This window comes from Myxine glutinosa, chromosome 6 (assembly GCF_964187855.1).
Source record: "Myxine glutinosa chromosome 6, kmMyxGlut1.1, whole genome shotgun sequence".
Lineage (NCBI taxonomy): Eukaryota > Metazoa > Chordata > Myxini > Myxiniformes > Myxinidae > Myxine > Myxine glutinosa.
The window spans coordinates 177,204,208-177,225,608 of record NC_136266.1 but is presented as its reverse complement, the minus strand read 5'-3'; the positions used below and the strand labels follow the sequence as shown (position 1 = coordinate 177,225,608).

At 41.7% G+C, this 21,401-nt stretch overlaps 1 protein-coding gene across 1 annotated transcript in view; it reads right to left on the bottom strand.

The window, feature by feature from the left end:
• LOC137429501 (uncharacterized) overlaps window positions 1–21,401 on the bottom strand; it is a 278,822-nt gene that overhangs the window by 42,375 nt on the left and 215,046 nt on the right. Inside the window, exons 46-55 of the mRNA XM_078781105.1 lie at window positions 17,893–18,235; window positions 15,345–15,440; window positions 10,490–10,547; window positions 8,136–8,263; window positions 7,564–7,651; window positions 5,745–5,853; window positions 5,432–5,486; window positions 3,599–3,776; window positions 2,083–2,198; window positions 927–1,080 (exon numbers count right to left, since the gene is read on the bottom strand). Of these exons, the coding sequence (XP_078637231.1) occupies window positions 927–1,080; window positions 2,083–2,198; window positions 3,599–3,776; window positions 5,432–5,486; window positions 5,745–5,853; window positions 7,564–7,651; window positions 8,136–8,263; window positions 10,490–10,547; window positions 15,345–15,440; window positions 17,893–18,235 (1,325 nt within the window). The remainder of the gene's footprint in view (window positions 1–926; window positions 1,081–2,082; window positions 2,199–3,598; window positions 3,777–5,431; window positions 5,487–5,744; window positions 5,854–7,563; window positions 7,652–8,135; window positions 8,264–10,489; window positions 10,548–15,344; window positions 15,441–17,892; window positions 18,236–21,401) is intronic.

Sequence of the window (21,401 nt, the reverse complement as noted above, 5' to 3'; positions counted from 1 at the left end):
GGTCAGTCGGTTCCCGAGAGACTTAGGCAAAAAGCCTTCCCAGGCCTACCCCAAAAAGAAGTAGGACTAGTCTGTGTTGAATTTAATTAAATTGTTGAATCTATGTAATCATTGTTTCAGTAAAATTAAGCTGTTTATCTATATTTAATTGGTATTTATTGAGTTGAAATATTCACCTCCGCCACCGAAGGTGGACTGAGGTTGTGTTTTCACCCCTGTCTGTCTGTCTGTCTGTCTGTCTGTCTGTCTGTGTGCAGGATATATCAAAAAGTTATTGACGGATTCGGGCGAAATTTGGCAGATGGGTTGGGTGCGTGACAAGGACGAATCGATTAGATTTTGGGGAAGATCTGAAACCTTATCCGGATACAACAAAATATTTTAATCTCCAAGTGATTTTTCACCATTGGGAGATGGGGCCAAAAACGATACTTAGCACAACATCTCAAAACGTTATGGACGGGTTATGACAAAACTAGGTGGACAAGTCGGTTAGGTGACAAGAACAAGCCGATTCGATTTTGGATCAGGTGCGAATCCAGATCCGGCCCATCAGTGGACACAAAAAGGTAAACGGTTCAGCTTGGCGGAGGTTTGCGCTCTACCGAGTGCCATTCTAGTTAACCATGTAAGAATAGTTTGATTATTTGTGTTAACATTTTTATATATATTTTAATTAAATAGTTTAAGTCTATGTAATTAGTGTTAACTGCATGAAGCCAAATCTGCGTATGTAATAAATGTATAACGAAATTTTATTATTTTTGTGTGTACTGAATGCTTAACTTTATCATATTTTTTAACGATGTATAATCAGGATTTAACTGAACAAAAGCATCCTGTGTGTAATCATCATTCTTTAGCGATGGTTTGTGTGGAGTCATTTCCATACAGTGAGTCGGTGAGCATGCCATTGGTCCACGAACCGAAGGTTGTCCTGCTTTTATGAACTCGATGAGATTGAGAGAGAGCACTGTTGTAACTCCAAACACGATGTTGATGGTAATAAAGGAAACAATGGCTCCCTCCTCTGATGTAAAGAATCCGGAAAAGATGTACATCCAGGGCAGCGTAGCGAAGCTGAGGTGAGAAACAGGTGAGGTTGCCGGTTAACGTCATGATGTCTAATTCACATGTGATCATGTTTCACTTAAACTCACAAAATTTGCAAGTGTTGTCCACTCACCTTTTAACAGTCAACCACAAGGTCACTATCTGTGCTGATATATTTATCAATATGTCTCGATGTTTATCAAAAATCAAATTTTATTGTCGAGAGTAATTTTGAATGAAGCAGTTTAACATCTACAATGGCTAGACCTCTGAATGATGATTTTGAATGAATGAATGAATGAAATGAAAAATGAATGAATTTTTGGAGTACAGAGCCTGGTGCCATCATGGCCTTGATGTGTAGATGACGCAGCGCGTGTCATTATGTCAATTGCACGACGTCAAAAGCACTTTACCCATGACAAATCAGGAGTTTGGGTTTGGGTATGTTTGGGTATGCTGTGTTAAAACGTCAAGAGGTTACGCAATTATTCTGTTCGCCATCTTGCATCCTCATCCCCCTCATTTCACCTCGTCTTCATTTTCTCAATTTCTGGTTTTCCTAATTTCATGCCCAAGACATCCTCAATGTGTAGACTATAAATGTCTGTCCAGGCCCAAAATATTTCAAAACAATAAAGTTAGTCTGCTCACGTATATAATGGGGATTTGTACATATTATTTACAAAATAAGTTGTTCTCGCAGGTTCTCGCAGCTCGTGGAATGGTGAAAGTGAAACAGCTTATGTAGAGGGGTGAAAATTTGGGTGTTACGTTGTTTGTCATCTTAACACGGACACTCGACTACAACGCAACGTCTGCATAAGCATCCGTCTTCATGAAGGAAAATGAAACACCAATCAGATCTCTCTACATCCATGATGAGAAAGGTTCTTCACTTTTGCTCCAAACATTTAAAGAGACTTTCCTTCTCTAACTCATCACACATTTTTGGGGGTAAATGCTTATATTTATGGACGTACGATTTTACACAAATGGTGTTTATAACTTTGGTTTGTAAATTCTCACCCAAACGTCAGCAGCAGAAGCAGGACGATTCCCAAGTTATTATCGTCGGTGTACATTGGAAGGTCAAACGCAGCAATCACACAGAGGCAAATTAGCACGGTGACAAGGTAGCACAGCTGTATGTACACAGGGTCGAGGAGGAAGAAGAAGAAGCACAGTGTTTTCAATTTAAAAACGCGTGTATTGTTTATACAGGTAGGGAGTTGCATCACAGTCATCTTACTAGAATTCACCAAATTTCCGTCTGTCTGTCCGTTCCCAGGTAGCGCAAAAACGGCTGAACCGATCGCAACGATATTTTGGGTGGGTAATCCTGGGACCCCCTGGAGTAAAATAGGCTAGATTGTTTTTCCAATTTTTTCCCCCAATTTTCCCAATTTTCCAGTTTTTCCAAACACGATGGAATAATATTTACCGATATGAACAGTGATGTGGCTTTTATTGAAATTATACAAATACTGTTTAGATTTTGATGATTTGCACGTGATGTGATTTAACGGATGTTTATATAAATCGTTTAAAATAAAAAAAGCCTTCAATTTTTGATATTTTATCTTTTCATTTGGGCCTCCCAATTGAAGCCCCGCCCATAGGGCGGGTACCGTTGCTAGTATTTTAAAATCACAAAGTAATCATATAAATTTTTACATCCGGCACCGAAGGTGGGCGAGGTTAGATTTTCACCCCTGTCAGTTTGTCTGCTTGTTTGTCTGTGAACAGGACATCAAAGAGTTGTGCATGGGTTCAGACAAAATTTGGTGAACATGTTTGGTTGATGGAAAGGATGAAATTATTATATTTTGGTGAAGATCCAGACACGGATCCCGATACTACAAGTTTTAAATGAATCTTGAGCATTGAGAGATATGGCCAAAAACGACATACATTATGGCACAATATCTCAAAAAGTTATGGACGGATTCGGCCAAAACGTGGTGGACAGGTTGGGTGTATGACAAGGATGAATCATTTGGATTTTGGTGAAGATTGGAATCTGGATCCGAATACAATAAAAAAAATTAATTTATAGTGATTCTTTACAATTGTGGGAGAGGGCCAAACACGATATATAGCACGGTATTTCAAAAAGTCGCGTACAAATTTGGACAAAACTTGGTGGATGAGTTGCATAGGTGAAAATAACAAGCCGATTCGATTTTGGAGGTCTGGATCCAGATCCGGCCTATCGGCGGGATACAAAACGCAAACTAGCGGCGATGATAATATTCATAGATTAATCTGGTAGTGATAGATAGAGCAATGATAGATTGATTGTATGATCAATTTTATAGATTGCAATTACAGCATTAAGTTGCCGATATATACAACTATTTGTCTTAGACAGGAACATTGCAGGAAAAATCTTTGGCAGGGACATTAAATAGCATCAGACAGGTAACTGTAATCTGACATATCATAATTATCTACAGAAATACATAATGCTGTGTTGAATTTCCGAGACTAATCTGTGCACAATGAACAAACAAGTACGCGTTTGTGAGCACAATGAACTCACCATGTCGAAGATAAAAGTGACGAGCCAGAATAATGTGGAAGACACGCCAGCGATATACTGCAGACGACACGCACCAATGATGCGTTCCCGGGCCGAACCACTTCCAATCTTGCTTACCAGTATGGAGAACGCCAGCAAGATGCAGAGTGATACACCGACATTCCCTACGGCTTCCAACCTGCGAAGGGATATTCTTTGTTTCGTTTGCACATAACGCCTTCAAATAACGAACGCATTGCCCACAAATGTTTAGGAATTGGGTAAATACACTTTTATTCTGGTTGGTTAAGCCATTGGTTCAAACCGGCTGGGCCTAATATGATGCTATGATAGAACTAAACTCTTGAATTGTTTTTGTACATCCGGACACAATGCAGTCAAAGATCACAGGATCCCAACTTGTGGGACTGAGCAGTTTGAGGACTCCCATTTGAGCTCGGTTGTTTTTTCTTTCTAAAGCAAGTATATCCATGTTTTTCCGTTTTATGGCCACCATCAATGTTAACATGTAGTGGTAAGAGAAATTAGATTAATTCCTTTGCTTGCCAACTACTAGTGAAGAACCTTTCCTCATGGAAGGGTTAATTCCCCCAGAATTACTGATGGGTTAAGTCCCCCATAATTGGCATATTATATTATGACTTGTAACACCTGGTCCTCCTGGGAGCGGCGCTCTGCCATACATATCTACATTGAGTCGGCGCCAACCCCAGATCTTGAACTCCAGCGACGATGAACTTTTTTTTAACCGTCGAAAACCTTCCCATGCACACCCCAAGTACAACCATCAGTTCTCAACTCATTCTGTCTAGAAGTTCAGGAATGCATAAAAGCAATTCAGAAATCCATATAAAAAATAAGCAATTTTGGAGATGTTTTACGTTTATATTTTCAATCCAATATGGCGGCCAGATCACGTGAGAGATGACATCATAAATTTAATTCTTCACTTATATCGGATCGTAGATCAGATATATGACGTTTCTGAATTTTCCAGATAAAGATTTCAATTCAACCAATTTTGGCTGGAATACCACTTCTCCAATGATGTCATCGTTATTACCCTGTATACACCATGGGGAGTTGAAGACATATGGCAAGTTTCAATTTTTTTTGTTCAGCAGTTTCAGAAAAGATGTCCATTCTTTTCCCTTCAATCCAATATGGCTGCCAGACCATGTCACCTATGATGTCAGAGTTGGCAATAAAATATTCTCCATGGGGAGTCCTATGTTTCTTCCATGGAGTCCTCCTATGTTTTAAGTTTCACATCGATCGGACAAAAGGTTGCAGAGAAATATTTGAAAAGGAAAAATATAAAGACACGGACGTGGATATGCATTCATACATTTACATATGTACGTACACACACACACACACATGCACACCTTCTCAAAATGAGTGAAAACACACACCGTCTTTTCGAAAATGTGTCACATACCATTTCATGTTTTCGAAATGAGCCAAAACACAAAAGAGCGAAAACACTCACCTTCTCAAATTATGGTATGCTGCAACAGCAGGTTGTATGATAAATTGTACAATAAGTAATCTACAATCACTTTTAAAAGGCTGACACCAGTCTAAAAAAAATATCTCTATTTCATATATCCTCCGGTTGTTTTTATCTTTTTGGAATCAGGTTATCAGGTATAAACATTTAACACCCCCCTCTCCACCTGCTTACACAAATAAATGTACCATCCAACATGTCCTGATGTTCAAATGAGTTCCCCCCACCCCACTATTCAAGCAAACAAGTTGCAATGAAAAAACAATAAGGAACTCGAGAGGGAAAGGGGTGGGCAGGGGAGGGGTGGTAGAAACACTTACATATAATCTTCTCCGATTTGCTGCCCAGAGTACGGATGGCTGTTGACAATAATTTCTGAAACGTATGAAAACAGACATGTCGGAGAATTCAGCAATCTGCTAATAAGCTTCATCGGATAACCTTTCAAAGCCTAAGTACGGATTCTCTAATGCCAGCGAGCCTCTGCCATTGAATTCGGAGGTGGTTCAACAAAGGATGGTTGGCACTATATTCAGCATGGTGAAGCATCTTCGGTATGATATGCAGAACGCTGAAGAATGTTTGGCACTGTAAAATGGTCTGTCTTGTGGTGGATTCACAGCTGTATCTTACCATAGTCCAATGGGTCGGCATCATCTGGAAGGTTACTCTGCAGCAGCAGGTTGTAGAACGTGTTCAGATAAGCTGGAATAGCATGCAAACTCCTGCCGTTGTACCACACCTGTGCAGGAAAGATGGACAGGCTGGAGTGGTCATTCATTTATTCATTCATTCATGTGCCATGCTCTACATGAGGCGTCAGTTCTGCCAAGGTAGTTTTTTGACTCGGGTTACAATCCTGGATGGATCGCCACCCCGGAACAATAAGTCAGCGCAGGAATTTAGAATTTGGCCATGGTGCTGGCGATACCTTGCCTACTCCTCACAAAGAAGACTGTGGGGTCCTTAACGTCCACCAAACAATGCTGGCAGATGGGACGCCAAGTTTAACCTCCATCCGAAGGATGGAACACACTGATGAATCACCCTGCCTGTGAAACACCAGGATGACAGTTAATAGCCGAGTCCGGATTTGATCCCAGGCTACACAGCTTGGAGGTGTGTGGACATACCTCTGGGACATCCTGTCAGCCCTGCATTGGTGGCATGCACATATTTGAGGGTTCCAAACACGTGTTTGAAAACTACAGAGACGAACATAAGTTTGTGCTGTTGTGGGAGAGGAACAATTCCATTTACAATGGGTACGAGGAAATGCAGACACAAGAAAAGGACATCGACTCATCATGTCTACGAGTTATCTTTACAACATCAGTAACTTTGCGGTATGTACAACGCACGTAAATAAGAGGAGCATGTGAAATGTTTCCTGCCTGATGTAGCAGAAGAAAAATTAAATTAAATTGATTTTATTGCCCATTTTCAACATTAACAGTGCAGGCTTGATCATGTATAATGTGTGCATGTAGGTCTAAGTAATTTGCTAATAACTTTTTTTAAATTGAAATTCGCCCTAAACAAGGCTGACAGCCACTAAATTTGAAGAGTTACAAAGAAGAAGAGGAAAAACTGGCAGAACGTACTGGATGGCCGTTGGCTCCCGAAGGGAGGTCATCAGCCCTTTGTCCTGGCAGGATATCACAGCCACTCTCCCCACTAGCAAAACCAGTGGCAGGTGTCAGTTTAGTCTCTGGCAGCCCGACCGTGCAGCAGGTAACACTGGGTTACATATATGTTACCAGTGGCAGGTGTCAGTTTAGTCTCTGGCAACCCGACCATGCAGCACGTAACACTGGGTTACATATATGTTACCAGTGGCAGGTGTCAGTTTAGTCTCTGGCAACCCGACCATGCAGCACGTAACACTGGGTTACATATATGTTACCAGTGGCAGGTGTCAGTTTAGACTCTGGCAACCCGACCGTGCAGCAGGTAACACTGGGTTACATATATGTTACCAGTGGCAGGTGTCAGTTCAGTCTCCGCCAACCCGACCGTGCGGCAGGTAACACTGGGTTACATACATGTTACCATTGGCAGGTGTCAGTTCAGTCTCCGACAACCCGACCGCGCGGCACGTAACACTGGGTTACATACATGTTAACATTGGCAGTCCCAAAATCCGAAAAGACTGAAGAATATATGTCACATGTGATTTATGTACTCTTAAATACATGATGTACATGTACAAAAATGAAAAATGTTTGATATAAATGTGTACAGCACATGAGTAAAGCCAATGACTCAAATCCTGCATTTATTTTGGGATGAACTATAATTTTAAAGTTTGAACTAAACGGGGCAGTAAGAACACGAAAGTGAATGACAGAAATTGGGATTGAGGAGTCTAATGACAGAATAAATTTCATCGTGTTATAACTGTTAACCACGTACACGTACACAACGTACAAAGAAAACAAATGAGATGTACCTTAGTCAGAGTCCTGTTACTCGGAACGTCATCCACGTCTGCACTGAGATCTTTGGACAAGGAGTTTCCAAAAGTAAAACCAGCATGGCTGAAAGTATGAGAAAAGAACACCTCACTTCGGTAGCATGTACTTTGTTACCTTTCACCCTACTACCCATTTATACACAACATTTACACACAACCCTCCCTATTTCACACAGTACCTTTCATACCATGTGACCTCTGATCCAACTCTTCCACCTCACTCCCCTTGAATCCCCTCCTTTTAAACCTTATACCTCAAAAAGCCCCTCCATACATGCCCCTTCACCCTTACAACTTGACTGTCAAACCTCCTTCTTACCTACAAACCTCAACTGTTTTTGCTCTAGCTCTATGAAAAGCATTGAAGGTCTGCCCAGAAAAAAATCTTAGGTTACGTGCACGCATGTTCAACTACCATACTCTTATTTTTAGTACTGACAATAAAAATACTCTGCATGAATTTTTTTGGACAAAAGTAAAGTTTTACTTGTTTGTTAAAAGTGAATAAACGCAATATCTTATTTTCTTATAATGTGGTGTTCACATACCGAGTTCCCAGGAAGGAGCAGGTCGTAAGGAGCAGGTATGTGTCCATAGGCAGGCCCGTCAGGTCGTACAGGAGAAGAGAGGGGGTGAGCTTCATGCGTGGGGCATTGTATTTGGTCACATCACAACCCTACCAATGCAGAAAAAAGTATATATTGTTAGGGTTGCCGGAGCGGAATCCCACTCCCGGCACCAACTGTGTTACGGTGCTCGGACAGGAATCCCGCTCCTGAACACCGAATGTGTTACGGTTCGGGTTTACTACGAGGGGGTTAACCTCCGTTCCCTCCCGAACTTACCGGACTTGCGGCTGCCGTGCACGAATAACTTTGTGCATTGGGGAATAACTTTGTGCGTTACTCTGCCCCACAAATTTAGACGGCGAAAACCGTTGGTAACCGCCATTGTTCGCTCCAATAAATAAAAATAAAAATTCTCCTAACGGCTCGTATTTTTCGCGCACCTCGGGTCCAATCCCACTCCTGACACCAACTGTGTTACGGTTCGGGGTTTGGGTTTACCACAAGGGGGTTAACCTCCCTTTCCTCCTGAACTTACCGGACCTGCGGCTGCCGCGCACGAATAACTTCGTGCTTAGCAGGTTGCGAACCTGCAACTACGAACGCCAATCGGACCATCGCACGATAGCTTACCTGTACCACATGACAGCTTCAATCGGGGAACGTACCCTACGTACCCTCCGGCGTACCAAATTTAGACGGCCGAGCGAAAACCGTTGGTAACCAGAGGGATGCTAATGCCGTTACGGTTATAACTATTCTAAGGGACCTGTATGGTGGTTGCCATTACTTTTTAGTGGTTTCCCAAAACCGCAACAATATGAATACTCCACTGATGATCAATAACTATCATTATTGATGAAGGATTCACTATTTTGTCAGCCAAATGAATCAAATGATGGTCTTCTTTCGTCTCATTGGTCTGTTAATGTCGTTGGGTGTGAGGAGCAGAATCGTCCATGGGGTTCCTTATGAGGGCCATTCTAAACATTCTGTAACCCCACTTGCAACTTTGTTTAGTAAAAGATGTGGGTGATTACAGGTTATACCGTCTCATTATCTACTTATACATGCCTGGTGAATATCAAGCTTCTCACAATGTTTTGTTTCAGGAATACAAATAAAAAGAATGGCATTGGGATGTTGCCATGGCCTACAGCTTCAGTATAGAAGGCATCTGAGCTCTTGCTAAAGTCATGGTAACGTCAGATGAAAATGCTATTTAAATCCACCAGCGTTTTCTTTATGCAATGCTTCTGCTACTTCCCCAAAATGAGTAAAAGAAGAGTTTAAGAGAGGATGTCTTGCATCTGTTGAAGAGGAGGATAACACAACCATCTTGATCGAGTTACGGACTCTTAAGAAGGAAGGCTCCTACTCTGGGTTCAAAAAGATGGTTGAATGCTGCACAATGTGCAATAAAGAGGAATGTAGATTATGTGGAATAATATGACATGAATAAAGTTAGTCAATTGTATTATGTGCAGCGTGGGCCATTTATATATTCCCGGTTTTGAACTCTTATAATTCTGCTGCTAAGAAACGAAATCGAACTAAATATTTACAGTATATAGGTACATATTTCAAGTTTTTGTGGTAAACCTTTTATTGAATTCAGAAGTGAATAAAATAAGTTATGAATTTGGATGTAATTTCCATTATTTTTCAAGTAGTGTGTGTATCCTTTTGCGATACTCCGACCATTTTCTGTCGCATTCCGACCGTAATTTCTCCAAAAGCTGCTTGAATCCACTCTTTCGGGTCTTGAAAGTTCACTGATTGGGGTGTACAAGTTTCCACTGGGGTGGACAAGTCTCCATTGGTTTATCCAGGTCCGCAAATGACTCAACGAGACTTTTCCCAATCAGTGGATGGGTCATGGTTCACCAAATATGCCCCAGCCCCCTTGTTCGCCAGACCTCAACCCGTGCGATTTCTTCTTGTGGGGCTTTCTTAAGGGCAAGGTTTATGCAACTCAACCAGTGAACATTCAAGACCTGAAAGAGCGGATTCAAGCAGCTTTTGGAGAAATTACGGTCGGAATGTGACTCTTCTAGTGTCGCGAAAGGATGAACTCACTGCTTGAAAATGATGGAAATCACATCAAAATTAATAAGCAATTTTGTATTATTTAAATTAATATTAATAAATACGCTCACACCTATTCACAGTCTACTCATTTACCAGGATTAGCAAGTTGTTTGTGCTTATATCCTGTAAATATTTTGTTCAATTTCGTTTCTTAGCAACAGAATTACAGGGGTTCAAAACTGGGAATAGATAAATGGCCCACCCTGTATATTTTGTATGTGGGGTGACACCATTGTAGACTTTACCTCCTTGCAGCTGCAGCTGCACACCATTTGTGGTGGCTCCACAGTTGTCCATATGTCCCTGAAAAGCAGGAACACTTTAATTTCAGCAACTGACTTTGCTTGCTAAATTCAGCCCATGACCACTTTAAGCTTGCGGTCCAACTCAAAGTACAAGGAAATATGACCAATGAACAATCAAGTGTTTGCATTTAAAAATAAAAAATCATCCTTTGCAGGTTTCAAAGCAGAGTTTATCAAAATGTTTGTGAGTTGAATGATAAACATAGCAATTTATATGCACCAATCAAACACGACTACAAGGACATTCTTTTCTTTAATCTCCAATTGTCAACAGATAAGAGTAGAATAGTCCTATCTATTCTCTTGATGTGAATGGTGGCAAACTTTCACCCCTTGCTGTCTATCACACCTTCCAGAACATGAACCTCAATACAATACGCTTACACCTGTTCGCAGTCTATTCATTTACCAGGATTAGCAAGTTGCCCGTGCCCGCATTGGAAAAATGCAAATGGCTTCTCCTGTCATCGAGCCGGCAAGCTGGGAGCAACATTGCGGATTTATTGTCACATCTGATGCAATTCAAATGCTCTGATTGAAACGCCTAGAGATGTGTAGAGTCCGTAATAAAATAATGTATTGGTGTCAAAACAAGTGACCAATTTCAAATTAATAATAGGATTCCCTGAGTCTTCCATCAGAAATTTAAGCTGATGAAGCAAAAAGAGCAGGTGTCAGAGAGCTAGTGATGACATGGCAAAGCCAAGGTGAGAGGCTCATCAGTTGTGCTCACTTTTCACTCTGAATGGGCCTGCATTAGTGGAGTTATTCCTTTTTTCTTGAATGAATACCAACATCTGTTAATTTCCCTATCTCTCCTATTTAAAATCAGCAATATTTGCTGCCAATAGAAAGGGCTCAATATCGAGGCACTCATCGAGTCTGTACTTGACAATGGCCTTAAAGTCACAAAATTGGTGATAAACTCATCGACATCATTTGGTGGGGGCATACCTTTTACATTATTCACCTACACACGGACAGGTGCTTCATTTTGAAGTAAACTCTGGTGAGGATAATTTATATGGACAAAGTTAAGGAAAGAGTTGACTGGGCTCAAAAACCACTTCAAGAAAATGTTGTAGTCCATGGAGTAGGGAAGGAGTGGTAGTCCAGTTAAAGTAGTGGCTTGACCCAGCACTAATTGCAACAAAATGTTTTTCACTGCTATGCATTTCATGAATGTCCCCTAAACACCATACTAAAAGTATACCAAAATATATTTGGTGGAAAGGCGGCAAATTTGCATAATATGCAAATTAGCTGCCGCCATGAGGAAAAAATCAATTTTCCACAGTAATTCTGTGTCTAAGTATCCAATCATGAGAAATTAAGTAGTTAGACCCATATTTTCAGGTTTGATTATGAAAAGTTCATTTCTGGATCAATTATATGCATAAAATTCAATGAAGTATGCAAATTAGATGCCACCGTTATTCAAATAAAACCATTTCTGCCAGAACTCTCCATCTCTTGACCAAATCTTGAGAAGTGAAATGTGTATACCCATATTTTCAAGATAAGGGAATATGATAAGTACATTTTTGGATGAATTACCAGTTCTTGGATGTCACTCATCATCGAGCTCCAGTCTTGATGAGTTAGCACAACTCAAACCTTTACACTCTCCACACATCCATGAGCATTCAAGGCCATCTTCTTGCATGCACATTTAGTGGTGCTGCACCCCACCTTGCAGTTACATCTGAAGATATCAGTAAGTTTCGGGGGCGCTGGTGGCAGATGAGTTTGCACTGGGAGTAACGGACCCTCGCTGATTTGATTTGTCCAACATTTCCTTTCCACTCATGAATTTGGAAGTACACTCTCAGACGGTGAAACCTTGTAGCCGCAGACGTTGGTGGCAAGTTCTGGGCCTCAATATATTTGATACTTTTCGCAACCTTCTCACAGAAACGCTTGCATCGTAGGGCATCAATACTTTCATCTTGATTTCCATTGTACATACATGCAAGGGCCTTCTCCCCTTCTGCAACTATATCATCCTTTGGTACATGTCCTTCCTGGGTAAACAGGTTGGCATGTTTCATGAATTGGATGTTGTTTTGGATGTCCTTCAGGGCAATAGCTTTGTCAATGCCATACGCAATGGATGTTGTGTCACAGCCCAGCAGGGCGTGTACAAATTGCATTCTGTCACAGACATTCATTCCCAAGGTTGTCTTGGTCTATTTGATGTTCCATACCGGACGTTTCTTTGCGTTAAGTTTTGGCTCAGGCTTGAAAAATATGTCCCTTCCTTGCATGTCGGCATGGTATCAAAGAAGAATCAGCAGGTCTGTGTTGTCATCCAGAAATGTGCTTATCATATTCCCTTAACTTGAAAATATGGGTATACACATTTCACTCAAGATTGGGTCAAGAGATAGAGTTCTGGCAGAAATGTTTTTTTTGAATAATGGTGGCATCTAATTTGCATACTTCATTGAATTTTATGCATATAATTGATCCAGAAATACAACAACAGGCATTTTAAGGCCATTTTCCCTGCAAGAGCGGGGGTTAGCCATGTGGTCCCCATGACAATGTTCTCCATTTTGCCCTATTTTCTGAATCTCCCCTTGTTAACCCCCTTGCCCGCATTTCTTCTTCCACCATCTTTAGCAAAGTCTTTCTCGGTCTTCCCCGTCCTCTACTTCCTTCTACATTCATTTCCATCACTCTTTTCAACCAGTCACTTTCATCCTTCCTCAACACATGCCCAAACCATCTCAACCTGTTTCTCTTCACAGCATCCATCACAGGCTCTATTCCCATCATCTTTCGCAATTCATCATTTGTCTTCCTCTCTCTCAACGATACTCCACACATCCATCGAACCATTCGCATTTCCATGCTTTCCAGCCTTCGTTGCTGCTCTACGTTCATTACCCATGTCTCACTCCCATAAATCATAACACTTCTCACACATGCAGCATACACCTTTCCCTTCAGCTTCAATGACACTCCCCTCCAGAATTGATCCAGAAATGAACTTTTCAAAATCATCAACCCTGAAAATATTGGTCTACCTACTTAATTTCTTATGATTGGATACTTCGATACAGAATTACTGTGGGAAATTGATTTTTTCCTCATGACGGCAGCTAATTTGTATTTTACGCAAATTTGACGCCTTTCCACCAAATATATTTTGGTATACTTTTAGTATGGTATCCCTGGTGTTGGGCTAGCGGCTAGGGTGCCGGCTTAGGATCCTAGGATCCTGAGTTCGAATCCCGGTCAATCGCTGAATTAACGCCAGGGGGGTTGACTCAGCCTGTCATCCTTCCGAGGTCGGCAAATTGAGTACCAGTTCACTGGTAATTCCCTGCTTGTCGTTAAAGTCGGCAAAAAGCGTTGGCGTCAGGAAGGGCATCCGGCCGTAAAACATTGCTTCAAAAAGGAGACCGAAAAACAACAACAACCACAGTTCCCGAAAAAGGCCAACCTCCGCGGGGAAAAATGGCCTCTAAAGGTGGTTTTTTATACTTTTAGTATGGTGTTTAGTGGACATTCCTGAAATGCGTAGCAGTGACAAACATTCTGTTGCAATTAGTGGTGGGTCGAGCCATACAATTTGTTAGATTGACTGGACTAGGGTGGCAATTAATGCTGATGTTCAAAATGGTTGCTCTGTGTGATGGTGGTTGAAGAATAACCTGAAGCTGCATCTTTTCCATGGTGTTCTACCTCAGGTTACCTATCTAATCAATGCTGAAAAGTTGTGCAATATATATTTTAAAACGACAATGCTGTGTGTACATTCAAGCTCGCAGCAAACACTGCACTTTTGTCATTGGACAAAAAAAATAAAGGAAGGGAATGAAACAACAGGTAGAGTGTAGACCTGTAAGTATGAGGGCTGGGATATGGAGGGTTAAAGAGGATATAAATAATTTCAGGTAGGGATTGGTAATGACAGGAGATGGTGATGCACCGCTCGCTTGAAGACCCGAAGATGGTGGTACATCATAGAGAGCAATTGGGACTGCCTCCGGAAGGTAGTTCCACAAACAGGAGAAAAGAGGAATGAAGGAGTAGAGGTGGGTGGTCAGCCTGGATTTTGGAATTTTAATCAGGACAAGGTTACTGGAAGAATGTGTACATCCTGGATGAATTGAGTGAGGGCTAAGAGAGCAGAGGGAACTAAAAAAAAGAGGGGCAGTAAAAACAAAGAGAGCACCAACCCGTCTGTGCTGTGAGAGCAACAGGCCGAGTGCTTCGGCTTCATTGTGGAAGCCACTACTACCCAAAAAGAAGCCTTGAGCCATTTGTTAAACCCACAACGTCACATGGGGAAAACGCTTGAAAATCAGGATTTTATTGACTTCACCCACAGTGTGTGTGAGTGTGTGTGAGTGATCGTTTTAAGGCCATTTCCCCCGCTAGAGCGGGGGTTAGCCTTGCGGGCCCCATGACAATCATGGTTCCCTGTTTGAGGCAATGTTTTTGTGGCCGGATGCCCTTCCTGATGCCAACCCTTAGTCGCCTCTTACGATGCACAAGGATACGGTGTACCTATTCTAAGCCGGGGTACACACCGGGATCATTCATCCCAGCAAGCTGGTACTCAATTTGCCGACCTAGGAAGGATTGCAGGCTGAGTAAACCCCCCTGGCGTTAATTCAGCGATCGACCGGGATTCGAACCCAGGACCCTAGGATCCCAAGCCGGCACCCTAACCGCTAAGCCAACACCAGGGTTTGACATCACCCACAGTAACCAATCAAAACAATAAATAAAGCTTCTCTGGTTAAACCCTTGATCGCATCAACCGCAACTGTGACTCTACCTTGATAATGAATTGTTGGCGCAGCTTTGGCCAAATGTGGGGCTGCACAGAAGTGCGGTGACGAGGGCGTTGGTGGTTGGACTGCTGCTGTTTGAGCTGTGGCAAGGACACAAAATGCAGAAAAAGTGAAATTTCATCGGGTGTGTCCCATGTATTATAAATATTTATTTATATATTTATATTTATTTATACAGTCACGTGAAAAAGTAAGTACACCGCATGTAAAGTTTTGACTTTTTCAACATATTTCAACATACAGCTATTTGATCTTCATTTCAACAATATTGATAGATAAAGGTGATATAATATAACAAATATCATGAAACATTTACATTTTGTAGTCCATTGTATAATTTAAATAAACATAAATGCAAATTTCGCATGTGGAAAAACTAAGTACACCCTTGGCTCTACTAGGTGGTATTGCCCCTTTTGGCAGAAACAACCTCAAGTAGGCATTTCTTATAACTGTCTATCAGTCTGTGACATCGACTGCGATAAATTTTTGCCCACTCCATGCAGAATTCTTTCAGCTGTGCGATGTTTGAGGGGTTTCTTGCATGCACAGCTCGTTTCAAATCCCCCCACAACTTCTCGATGGGATTTAGATCCGGGCTTTGACTTGGCCATTCCAGAACCCTCCATTTCTTTCTTTTCAGCCATTCCTTGGTGGATTTACTGGTATGTTTAGGGTCATTGTCATGTTGCAAGGTCCACCTTCGGTTGAGCTTCAACTTTCCGACAGATGGCCTCACATTATCCTCAAGCACCCTCTGGTACAATGAAGAATTCATAGTGGATTCTATGATGGTGAGCTGCCCAGGCCCTGATGCAGCAAAGCTGCCCCAAACCATAATATTTCCACCACCATGCTTTACAGTTGGAATCAGGTTCTTGTGGTCAAATGCTGTCTTTGGTTTTCGCCAAACATGTCTTCTGGTACTGTGGCCAAATAGCTCGACCTTTGACTCATCTGTCCAGAGCACATTGTTCCAGAAGTGCTGGTCTTTGCCGAGGTGTTCATTGGCAAACTTTAGTCTTGCCCTGATGTTCTTTCTGGACAGCAACGGTTTCCTCCTGGCACACCTCCCATGTAGATCAAATTTGTGCAGCCTCTTTCTAATGGTAGACTCGTGAACTTTGACATCAACAGTGGCAAGAGCTACCTGTTGGTCCCGCGATGACATTCTGGGGTTCTTGGAGACTTCTTTCAGCATCTTGCGGTCTGCTCTCGGGCTGAACTTGCTGGGTCAGCCTGGCCTGAACAAGTCGGCAGTTGTTTGGAATCTTCTCCACTTGTAGATGATCTTCTGGACAGTCGACTGATTGATTTCAAATTGTTTGGAGATCTTTTTAAATCCATTCCCAGACTCGTAGGCATCTATAACCTTCTTTCTGAAGGCATCAGAGAGCTCTTTTGATCTAGGCATGGTGATGCCGCACACTTCAACAACAAAGAGCAAACCAAACTAAATGTCTGAGGTTTAAATAAGACAGGTTCCTCCAAGATCCTCTCTAACGATGTTGTAATCATTTGCACCTGAGCTGCTGCACCTGATTCTAATTTTAGGTATTTGAAGGAGTGATATATGTAGGAGTGTACTTATTTTTTCCACATGCGAAATTTGCATTGATGTTTATTTAAATTATACAATGGACTACAAAATGTAAATGTTTCATGATATTTGTTATATTATATCACCTTTATCTATCAATATCTATCTATAATTCCAGTAATCTCTGTTTGTACGTCTGTACGTTTGTACGTCTGTTTGTCTGTGACCGCTGTTTCTCGACAACCACGGGTCCGATATACTTTTAACTTGCCAGGTATATTGCTGGGGACCCGAGGATGTGCCTTTTCAAGGTTTCATATTAATCGGACAATTACTTACCGAGCTATGTCCAAAAAACGATTCAACCAATCAGAGAGCAGCGAACGATCGCGTGTGCCGAACGTGGAGGACACACTCTGCCTCGGATGGCACATTTGAGAGCGTATTCATTTATTTCACGTTTGCAAACTATGTTGGCGTTAAACTATGTTTTAAAACTAATAAAACCGAATTTGCGATTCATTCGCTTTCCTGCGCGTTTGTGCACGCGATGGCGATTTCTTTACCAAACTCCGGAAGCCGTTCGCTTTGGACCAAACCATTGCATGTAAATAGAGGGGGGGGATTGTCACCGTACTCGCAAGCCGTTCGCTTTGGACCAAACCATTTCATGTAAATAGAGGGGGGGGATATAATTTTAGATATAGATATAGTACGGGCAATGCCCTAGTTGTTGAAATGAAGATAAAATAGCTGTATGTTGAAATATGTTGAAAAAGTCAAAACTTTACATGGGGTGTACTTACTTTTTCACGTGACTGTATATATATATATATACCTCCAGGCCATCCTGCCAGCCAACATAATAGTAGTTAAATGGTATAACATGATGAATTAACAATGGTTAAAGAGAGTGACATGAAATTGATAGATGATGCAAGATGATGTGTGGTTCAGCCTGCCCTACAGAGAATACCATATGACGTTCAAACCTGAAGAAGGTGTAACCAGAGTAGAGATCAGGTGTGAGACGTAGACTTGGGTAGTTACGAATCCCTGGCTGAATTGTCACAAAGGCCATAGCAATAATGACCAGCAGCACAGGGAGAAACAGGGTCATGAATGCTCCCTTCCAGTCCCGACGCCATCTGTGTAGGCGGAGGAGGAACAGGCCAGCCACCTGCTGCGCCATTCGCGACAGGCCTGTCAGCCGTTCCATTGCCTGTTCTGGGGGAGCCGTGACTTCGTTGCATTCCAATGTCATACATGAAGAGTGCTTGGTGCCATCCACATTGGTTTCCCTGGAAGTTTCCTCATAGTTTGCAATGCCATTAACTGCAAAGATGACACAAAATAATTTCGTATTAGATACAAAATGTGTGATGGTCTATTGTTACGGCCAAAGAGGTTATATTTGAGATATATATATATATATATATATATATATATATATACACATATATATATATATATATATATATATATATATATATATATATATATATATATATATATATACATATATACATATATATATATATATATATATATATACATACAGTCACGTGAAAAAGTAAGTACACCCCATGTAAAGTTTTGACTTTTTCAAAATATTTCAACATACAGCTATTTGATCTTCATTTCACTAATATTGATAGATAAAGGTGATATAATATAACAAATATCATGAAACATTTACATTTTGTAGTCCATTGTATAATTTAAATACACATAAATGCAAATTTCGCATGTGGAAAAAGTAAGTACACCCCCACAGTTATCACTACTTCAAATACCTAAAATTAGAATCAGGTGCACCAGCTCAGGTGCAAATGATTAGAACATCGGTAGAAAGGATCTTGGAGGAACATGTCTTATTTAAACCTCAGACATTTAGTTTGGTTTGCTCTTTGTTGTTGAAGTGTGTGGCGTCACCATGCCTAGATCAAAAGAGCTCTCTGAGGCCTTCAGAAAGAAGGTTATAGGTGCCGACGAGTCTGGGAAGGGATTTAAAAAGATCTCCAAACAATTTGAAATGAATCATTCGACTGTCCGGAAGATCATCTGCAAGTGGAGAAGATTCCAAAAACTGCCAACTTGTTCAGGCCAGGCTGCCCCAGCAAGTTCAGCCCGAGAGCAGACCGCAAGATGCTGAAAGAAGTCTCTAAGAACCCTAGAATGTCATCACGGGACCTACAGGTATCTCTTGCCACTGTTAATGTCAAAGTGCACGAGTCTACCATTAGAAAGAGGCTGCACAAATTTGATCTACATGGGAGGTGTGCCAGGAGGAAACCTTTGCTGTCCAGAAAGAACATCAGGGCCAGACTAAAGTTTGCCAATGAACACCTCGGCAAAGACCAGCACTTCTGGAACAATGTGCTCTGGACAGATGAGTCAAAGGTAGAGCTATTTGGCCACAGTACCAGAAGACATGTTTGGCGAAAACCAAAGACAGCATTTGACAACAAGAACCTGATACCAACTGTAAAGCATCATGGTGGAAATATTATGGCTTGGGGCAGCTTTGCTGCATCAGGGCCTGTGCAGCTCACCATTATAGAATCCACTATGAATTCTTCATTGTACCAGAGGGTGCTTGAGGATAATGTGAGGCTATCTGTCGGAAAGTTGAAGCTCAACCAAAGGTGCACCTTGCAACATGACATTGACCCTAAACATACCAGTAAATCCACCAAGGAATGGCTGAAAAGAAAGAAATGGAGGGTTCTGGAATGGCCAAGTCAAAGCCCGGATCTAAATCCCATCAAAATGTTGTGGGGAGATTTGAAACGTGCTGTGCATGCAAGAAACCCCTCAAACATCTTAATTTGTTGTTGAGTAAATTATTGCAAAGTCAATTCTCATTGTTTTTTGTTCAATTAGATCACCTTTATCCATAGATACTGTATAAATGAAGATCAAATATTGATATGTCCACATGTGTTAAAAAGATTTTAAAAAACATTTCATGGGGGGTATTTCCTTTTTCCACATGCAAAATTTGCATTTATGTTTATTTAAATTATACAATGGACAACAAAATGTAAATGTTTCATGATATTTGTTATATTATATCACCTTTATCTATCAATATTGTTGAAATGAAGATCAAATAGCTGTATGTTGAAATATGTTGAAAAAGTCAAAAGTTTACATGGGGTGTATTTACTTTTTCACGTGACTGTATATATATATATATCATATTGTTATACAGACTTGGCATTTAATATGGAATATTTTTTTTTTCTTGACTTGGGTTTACTTTCTGAACTCAGTATATCAATCTGGTGAGTTTCTTTTACCCTTCAGTGATGTCTTTGTTGAAAGAACCATGTCACTGATAGTCTTTCGCAGCAAGAAGTCAATAACAGGATTATATCACAGGACAGGTACATTTGACGTTTGGCTTCACAATCGGGTATATAACGGTTGTTGCGTTCTGTATTAGTGGAAAACAACTGCTGCACGTCTACAAAAGTTATTGCCGCTTCCTCTGGAGATGGTCCGTCAACTTGACAATGCTGTTTGTCATGGAGTGGTGGCTTTACGAAATTCTGGCATGAAACAGCATGCTATTGCTCGGCAGTATGGCATCACTCAAGGTCTCAAGGTCAGGTGTCAAAGATCCTGAAACGAAATGCTCAGAGGGGTGTCCCTACTCCAATACCGAGGCCAGCAGGTCCACGCAGAACCACAAGGAGAGATGATCGCCAGCTGCACCGGTTAGTCTGTAATGGCCATACCAAGTCAGCTAATCGGCTTCGGGCTGAGTGGCAGCAACTGACAAATGTGACTGTATCCAGAAGACTAGTCAACCAACGACTGGTTCAAGCAGGCTATCGTGCCAGGCGTCCCCTGAGAAAGCCACGCCTGACCAGACAACACAGCCAGCGCCGATTGCAGTGGGCCAGAGAGCACCGTCAATGGCAGCCAGGACACTGGAATCACGTGACCTTCAGTGATGAGTCTAAATTTCTGGTCTATCGTCAAGATGGCCGCATCCGAGTGCGCAGACAAGTGCATGAAGCCCACAAGGAAGATTGTATAGTGCCAAGAGTCCAAGCTGGAGGTGACCGTTTGGGCTGCTTTTCATGTAGGGGGCAAAACTGACCTGGTTGTTCTGAATGGAAACCTGAACCAGTTCAAGTACAGGGTCATTCTGGAAGAAACATTGCTTCCATTTGCTCGTGCAGCCTTTCGAGGAAACTTTGTCTTCCAAGATGACAATGCACGGCCTCATCGTGCTCGCATGATCCAACACTTTCTTGCTGACCATGGTTTAGAGCATATGGAGTGGCCTGCCATGTCCCCGGATATGAATCCGATAGAGAACTTGTGGGCAGAATTAACGCGTCAAATCGACAACTTGGACCAGCAGCCGACCTCTGTGCATGAATTGCAGCAGGCTATTGTCACTGAGATCCCTGGTGTTGGGCTAGCGGCTAGGGTGCCGGCTTAGGATCCTAGGATCCTGGGTTCGAATCTCGGTCGATCGCCG